We start from the raw sequence: 8,419 nt of genomic DNA on the forward strand, positions 1-8,419 counted from the left end.
TATATGTTGCCATATCAAATATTTTTAGATTAGTCTTTCGCTGTATTTTCATTATTAGTCAAAATATTACGATTATTATGATATGGATGAAATGTTATTATTATAAGTAAAAAGTACGGAGTTTTTCGTAGTCGACTCCGTATAGACACAATCCACTCTCCACGGAAACCCATAGACACGTCAGTGCCTCACAACGTCCCACTCCCCATTTATTTCTCCCTCACTTTCTCTCTCCTCAAGCCGCCAACTTTCAACGATCTCTCTCTTTCTCTCTCCTCCTCTGTTTCTTCGACTCTTCTGCTGGTGTGAAACCACAAAATTAAAAAAAAAAATATATTAAAAGATGGGTTTTACATTAGAACAACAATTGAAAATTCCCAGGTGATTTTTTCATAATTTCCCACGAAAAATTTTCATATATAGAGTGGGTCAAAATTAGATAGTAGGCAGAAAAACACAGAAATAAATATGGTTTATTCAGAATTTTAGAGGAAGAAGAAAATTTTCTTGACTCTTTCAGCTTAACTTCGAGGAATTTTCATGTAAGTTTCTTTCTTCTTTTTTCTTCTAATTCAAGTCACAAAATAATGTGTTCGATTTTAATCATATTTCCCCTGTTTTTTCTTTTCCTTTTTTTTTTTTTTTTTTTGTAATTTAATTTTTGAGCTGAAATTATAATTTCTTGACTTGGTTAGTTCATCTTCTTCAATCTTCAAGCTTGTTTTGTTGCGTAGTAAATGCGCCTACTACAGTACTAGGAGCTATTTCTTAATCGTAATAATAATATGCGTCGACAGTGTTATTAATGTTTATTTGATTTTGGGAATTCTACCAATTTTCTATTTTTATATTGAATTAAATTGCCTACTCGATCTGGGTTTATCCTATATTTAATGCAGACTGCTGAGTTGTTATTTTTACTATCTCGGAATTTGTGCAAATTCTCTTTTATTTTTCTTTGGATGTGTTACTTTTGATTGAAGTTGGTACAATCATTTTGAATTTTTCGTACATTACCCTATAATTTCACATAATTACTCCAGTTGAATTAGAGTACATTCTATAAATCGGATGAAAACGGAAAGTGGGATACTCATGGAGTAGAGTTTTAAGTGATAAAAGTGAAATTAGCAACGTTAGAAGCTAAAATGGAGGGACCAAAAATTGAAACTTGTTCAGTAGATATTTTTGCTTTTGCTTTAAAAAGGCTGTGAAATAACAACCCTTCTCCAACAACTCCCCCAAAAAGAAGGGATAACAAAAAGGGAAATTGGGATTTCCCCAAAAAGAAGGGATAACAAAAAGGGAAATTGGGATTTATATGGTATAGTACAAAAAAAGTTGGCTTTAATTCAAATATGCTGATTCTATATTACCTAATTTACAAATTTCTCTTGATTAACATTATTTGGATTTGTGAGTTTGAAACTTATCCATTTAAAGTTCTGGATATTTCATTTTTGTGAATCTTTATTGTGCTCTCCTCCTATTTTGCTTCTATATGTACTCGTGTCAGACTGTCATTTATAGGTTTATACGAACATTTTCGATATTTTATAGGGACAAGAATGCGTACATTTGATCATTTTGTATTGTTGTATCTAATCTATGTGATTCCTCTCATCCATGCGTGTTTTAGAATTTGTATTACAATGTAGGATTTCCTAGTAAAAATAAAATTAATGTATCTAATCTTGGATTAGTTTTCCATTGCCTAGGTTTTACAAGTAATAATTTACTTTACATTGATAAGCATCATGTACCCCACTATTTGATGCATTTGAGCAATCATACTAATGAAAAGCAGCACCAAATTCTAGGGAGTATTTGCTATCTTTACTACAGTACTTTCTTTTGATTAAATGAGATTATGAGCTACTTTTTCTTTTTGAGCTATTATTCTTTGAAATTTCTTGTTTGAAGCCTTAAACTTTGCACTATAGGAAATGTTAATTGTTAATCCTAGCTCTAAGAGATTCTATGTTTGATGAATTGGAAGAACTTGTCCCTGATCATGTATGCTCATAGCACACTAGTAAAATTAATCGAACATTGAGTCTGAAATTTCATTTGCATTTGCATCTTTTGGAAACCATGAAATGTGTGATCCTTTTTTATACATGTTACCGTCACCTGAGCTATTTAATGTGTCTTGCTCACCGATGATGTTACAAGGCGGGTTTTCTTTTAAGGGTGGCTCATATTTGAGATTGATTTGAGTATGGAAAGTTGGGTGTTAAATTCAGCTCTTTTTCTTTGTGCCAGATAGATCAGGAAAAGCATGACTAACAAACAGCAGTCAAATGTTCGATTAGTTAAATGTCCAAGATGTGCAAAGATCCTTCCTGAACCAGAACATGTTCCTCTATATGCCTGTGGTGGATGCGGTACAACTCTCCAAGGTAATACATTTTGTGGATAACTCGGCTAGTATTTGTTGTTTCTCTAAGCATGCTTTGTGATTTAGTTTCATAGTCTTTGATTTTCTGTTTATGCCTCCTTTTGTTAATCAAGGGGTCAAAGAGACAAAAACACCATGATTTGCTGAATTTCCATTTTTCACTTCTTTAGATTAACTTGCTCATTTATGCCCTGCATTAATTTTGTATCAATTAATTAGGGATTTAGGGCACACCATTACATTAAGGGATTGTAATTTAAATGAAATGCATAGTTATTTTGATGCTTTAGAATTGTTACTTCATTGTGTCGTTTGTGTATTGTGACAGACCTTGCAAACAAAATGAAATTTTGTTGGGCATAACTTTGTTCTTCTGTTTATTCCTGAGCTTATAACATTGCATAATTCAATGCAGCAAAAAATTACAGAGATTCCCGTAAAAACACAACATTGAGCTCGCATGAAAAAAATTTCAAAAAGAGTAATGGAATCATCCAAGCTCATAATGGTGGAGAATCTAGCAGCTCAAGTCGAAGATCAAGTTCTGCTAGTGAACAATTATCAGTTCAAGAAAAAGGCAGGGATCAGGAAACTGTTGAAAAATTAGGTGATTCTGAACAGAATGGAGCAGCAGATTCTTCCGAGCATACATTATTGTCTAAAGAGTCTAGTTTTCTCAAGAAAAATGGACAAGCAGACAGCAAAATGGACCAATTTGTTTTAAAGGATCGTAACGAAAGGAGGGATCGGGAAGCTGCTCAAAGTTCTGAGCAGAATGGAGCTGCAAGTTCTGTCAATCATATTGCAATCTCACAAGAGTCTAGTCTCATTGAGGATAAGGAAAATGGAGAAATAGACAGTAAGCTGGACCAAGTTGTTTTGAAAGATCAAAACGAAGGAAAGTATCAGGATTCTGTCAAAAGGTTAAGTAAATCTGAGCAAAATGAAGCTGCAAATGCTGCCCATCATTCAGCATTGTCAGAAGAGCCTCATTTCACGAAGAAAATGGACCTATTGGATTCAAAGGATCAGGTTCCTAATAATAATCCTACTGTCCTCGAGAACAAACAGCTGGAGCAACTTAACATGGGAAACTCAGTGTTAGAAGATAACAATGGTCAAGATGAACAGTGTGATGGCATTGTTGAGAATCACCATGAGAAACAGATAGGAGACGTGAATCATGACAAAGACACATTTACACCGGAAGATTCTCAAGTCCTAGGAAAAAAAGATGGTAAAAGCCTTGCTGTGGTAAGAGATTCAATGGAAGATGAGGATGATCAACATGATCAGAAGAAGGTTGGATATGTGAGCTCTGCCGAAGACACTTCTAGCCTGATTGAGTCTCCAGCCATCCAGAATCCAGCAAAATACCAAGTTTCTGATCACCAATTGCCTGAAGAAACCAGAAAGATGCACCTTCGAGGGAAATATTCTCACCAAGACCAACATAAGCAAAAGCAGATTGGATTTGAGATCTCTGCCAAAAACGCTTCTTCATTGATCGAGTCTCCAACAATCAAGAATCTGGAAGAACATGGTGCTTCTGAATGCGAAGTGTCCAAAGACACCAGAACGATGCACGTTGCAGGTGAACATCCTCATGACGATGAACATAAACAAAAGCAGGCTGGATATGCGAGCTCTGCACAGGACACTTCTTCAATAACCGAGTCTTCAGCCCTCAAGAAGCCTATACAGTTGAATTCTGAAAACTCAGCAGATTACAATGCTTTTGATCATGAAATGTCCAAAGAAATCCGAAAGGTTCACAATGTTGGGAAACTCTCTCATCAAGATGCATCGGAAAATGAGATTACATGCCTTGAGGCAGAAAAATCAGAGGTACAAAAATCAGGCAAGAAATATGGAAATGGGACTGGTCCTAACGATTTTGTAGAGTGCATAGCAGAGCGACTTGAAAATGTAAAGCTTTCAAGTGCACCTTCACACTCAGCTGAGATTAATCAGGGAGGAAATGCTGATTCGGTATCTGGGACTGAAGATGGCTTAGAAGCCTATGGAAGTCATAGTGTTTCTGTTCCTTCAAATGTTACAGATCTGAAAATTTCTCATGACAAGAGTACTACCAAGGTTTCAAGAGATACTCATCACGAGAAAAAATCATTAGACAATACCAAAGGAAGTTCAAAGAAAATAATTAAGAACTTCAAGGATAGTGATGTTTATTCAGACGGTGAATTTGGGAGTTTGCTGAAAGAAATTCCAAGATCTCCCACCAAAAGGTCCCCTGCTTATGATGGTAGTGTCTCTTCCTTCGATGGAAATGATGACCAAGTCCCAGGACAACCTGTTCAAATGGGTGAGAGAACATTGCCCACATTTAATGATGGTGCTGAAGATAGTCCTGAACGGGAAAACGTTATTTCAGAGAGAAAAATCTACAGGAATTCAAGAGTACAAACTCAAGCGAGAAGTTCTTCAACGATGCTATCAGATCAGAAGTTGAAAAGCAGCATGGTAGAGGAAGATGGACCACTAGAAGAGAATGGAATCCCTCCAAGAAACAACAGAATTAGGCCTGATAGAGACAGCTTCCTGCCTAGAGTTCCTTACAGCAGGAGAAGTTGTGAACTGGTCTATGAAACTGGCAGCTCTTCTAGTTATGCACTACGTGATGAACCCCTAAGCCATCAAATGCATCATCATCCTTACAGAGGAAGATTTCCTGAAGTGCCTGTTTATAGGGAAAAGGAGTTTCCTCCCAAGTACTATAACAGTGAAACATCAGGAGAAATTTATGACAGAACAAAGTATCAACATGCTTATATTGACAGAAGAAGGCGATCTGAAAGTTGGTCTCAGAGCGGGACCCTCCCACGGATGCCATATTCTGGAGAGATCTTTGATGGAAGGTACCCTTACATGCATCGGTACCCGGATGATCAAAGGTGGTCTGCGCAATTACCCCCACCTGCTGTCTGTTGCCACCAAGGGGTATGCATGGGTCCCACCTGGGGAAATAGATGGGACCCATATGACTCATACCCATCAAGTCCACAACGATTTGTGGAGTCAGAATCCTCCTGTGGTTGGGGTCATGAGACAATGTATCAGTCTGATGATCATAGGCAGAAAGATCAGGTCATGAGGAGATTGTACTTGAGGGAGAAACGACAAGCAGTGAAAAGACGGTATCATCCCATAGCAGGTGGAGCTCCATTCCTGACATGCTACTTCTGCCTCAACGTTCTACAACTTCCTGAAGGTTTTCTCCATTCCAGAAGAAGAAGAGGAAAGATAAACCACAAGCTGCAGTGTGGTGCTTGCTCTAGAATACTAAAAGTTTCCCTCGAAAATGAAGGTTGTATTGCTCCTTCTGAAGCTTGTGTTGACAAGAATGTTAACCTAGCTGCGTCTTCACATGTGAATCATTCTCGTCGGGGCAGCTTAAATTCTGCAGATGGTAGAGATTTGCTTTCACGTGATACCTTTGGAACTTCTGGTCGAGAAAAAAGAAAGGTTATTCCTGGAAGCTCGAGGAATAGAGAAAGAATGGAAGATTCAGACGATGCTGCACCTCATGCTACTCGAGGAAGAGAGTCAAAGGTAACCTGGAAAATGCCTGCGAGGAGTAAGTCACCACTTCATAGGCTCATGGGCTACTCTTCACCCCAGGACTTGTTAACTGGGCGTGAAGATGAAGATGATGTGATTCAGACGATGCTGCACCTCATGCTACTCGAGGAAGAGAGTCAAAGGTAACCTGGAAAATGCCTGCGAGGAGTAAGTCACCACTTCATAGGCTCATGGGCTACTCTTCACCCCAGGACTTGTTAACTGGGCGTGAAGATGAAGATGATGTAGAGTGATGGTCTGAGTTTGGAAATTTAAACAAAGAAAAACCGTTCATTTTTCATAGAATTAGCAAGCTACGAATCGTAACAGATTCATTTTTCCTGATGCACTCTGGAGATTGTTAAGGTATCGTGACACGTCTGATTATTAGTAATCATAGTAGATGGTTAAGGACAGAATATATTTTCGATTCTATACATAGAGTTGCCTTGTAATATATTTGATGTGTATAAATTATCTTGATTTGATTGTTTGAAAAATGTTCTCAGATATATAGAAAATTTCAATTTTTTTGAATCGAGCTTCTGTGTAATTATCTTGTAAACTCAATTTACCATTTCAGGCTGTGATCAGATCATTAGAATACTGGGATCTTGCTTATTCTAAACTTTACTGCACAGAAAATGCAAATGTTCCAAAACCTGTAAATTTTAATTCTTCACTACACAAGAATGGAAAACCTTCTAAATCTTAGTACACCATTCCAGCCTTCAATCCGTTTTGAGTGTCGTGCTCCATCAGTCCACCACTTTCAACCACCATCACCCACTGCCTCTCCATCAAACCACCATCCACGTCCACAAATACTCATGCCGACTTGTCCTCCCACCCTCATGAATGTAGACAGATTTAATTCATTTATGTTAGACCGAGTTCACATAGAATAGTATGCAAAATTCAGCCGCTTATTTTAGCTCTGGAGAATGCTAACAAAGTGTATCATACACTTGGGAGCAACATGCATTGAGCGCAACTGCGCATGTATGCCCCTTTTCATAATCAAAATGTCTGATTTTGGACGAAACAACTATTAAATACATGATGTTTCGGGTGAAAACAATGGGTTCTTCGTCTGGACCTTTCTTGTGGGCTGAAGATTGGACTCGGCCCAATTGATGACTGGGACGAGGGTTTCCTGCACAGCAAACACACGTAAACTGGCCTCAGGGGTTGTGCCGAGGAAGGCCCATTTGATGCCGAAGTCAGTACAATGTTTTCTAGAGAGAGAAAACTATGCAAAATAATTAATTGCTTGAGGATTTATGTAAATGAATTGAGAGAGAGAGAGAAGTGAAGGCTTTTATACATTACTCAAATAAATTAAATGGGCCTTGAAGCCAAGTGGGCTTGCCACGTTGACTAGGCCTGCTATGATTGACTTGGCATGCTTGGGAGAATTTAACCTCCTTTGGGCTTGTAATTGGATCATTTGTAGACTGACCGAATTGGAATAAATTAGACCCAAACAACTTGTCCCCCAGACTCGGTTTGGAAATTTGACGAATAAGGTTTTGACTTGCAAAATGGAGGGAAGCAAATGATTTACTTACCATTTGAATTTATTGTGGGAGTTATTAAAATAATAACGGCTGTTTTGAGTTAATGGGGAATGTGGATAGTTTAGTGGGAGATTAACGTGAGAAGAATACGAAGAGGTAGAGCATTGAAGTGGAGTTAGTGGGGGCTTTAGTGGCCCGAACTCCCAAACTTACTGAGTCGGCAGGCATATACACCACTCATCCCACTCTCTCTCCTCATTTCAATTTTTGCTAATTTCGAATTGCTTCTCATTAATCACGGCCCTTAAACTCCTTTCCTTTTTTCACTTGTATTCAGCAATCCGAGGCTTGAAACCAGAATTTGTTGCTCCGAACTTATAAATCGACAAATTCTGCATCTGGACAAGGTAATTTTCTTCGGAGTTTCTCTGTTTTTTCTCGCTTTTTTCGAAAACCCCCTTTTCCGTTTATTCGCACAACCACCGTTGGAAATGGCTGGCAACCGTGGAAAAAGAAAAGTAGAGGCTGAGCCGAATGTAGAGGAGGAGGAGGAGGTTCCGTAGTTGATTACGCGGCAGCCAGCCTTTGGCGATGATGCCACCTCTCAGCGACCAGAACCCTAGGGTTAGGATTGGTTCCGCCGCCGCTCTTAGCGACTCTGCCATCAGTGCCGTCCCAATTAACGTTTTGCCCCACAAGGCTTCGGGATCGACCAGCACCTCTGGCCGAAGCGGACCTTCGGCATCTAGGCATTTGGCTCCTGAAGAAAGGGGTGGCTGGAAGAGGCTGCGGATGCGGGCATTATGAGTTTCCCCCCATATGATTGGTGGGTTAGAAATGATGTCGAATTCAAGTTTGCCGAGCAAATTGAAGTTTGGTATGGGATTATGGAGGAGGATGGGTATTGGTGCCGAAT

The 8,419-nt window shown here is 38.9% G+C and overlaps 1 protein-coding gene across 5 annotated transcripts; it reads left to right on the forward strand.

Annotated features, from left to right (window-relative positions):
- LOC110704439 (protein ENHANCED DISEASE RESISTANCE 4-like) lies at positions 1-6,518 on the forward strand. 5 transcript variants are annotated; one of them, XM_021882223.1, is made up of 4 exons: positions 1-542; positions 2,266-2,402; positions 2,817-6,065; positions 6,218-6,518. In XM_021882223.1, exons 2-4 carry the CDS (start codon positions 2,282-2,284, stop codon positions 6,235-6,237), a joined length of 3,390 nt encoding a protein of 1,129 aa, XP_021737915.1. In that variant the 5' UTR covers positions 1-542; positions 2,266-2,281; the 3' UTR covers positions 6,238-6,518. The 5 variants fall into 5 exon arrangements, with proteins under 5 accessions (XP_021737915.1, XP_021737916.1, XP_021737913.1 ...); XM_021882224.1 differs by having other exon boundaries at positions 2,817-5,960; positions 6,113-6,518; XM_021882221.1 differs by having other exon boundaries at positions 2,817-6,518.
- Positions 6,519-8,419: the final 1,901 nt, after the last annotated feature.

The sequence above is a fragment of the Chenopodium quinoa genome, unplaced genomic scaffold (assembly GCF_001683475.1).
Source record: "Chenopodium quinoa cultivar QQ74 unplaced genomic scaffold, ASM168347v1, whole genome shotgun sequence".
NCBI lineage: Eukaryota > Viridiplantae > Streptophyta > Magnoliopsida > Caryophyllales > Amaranthaceae > Chenopodium > Chenopodium quinoa.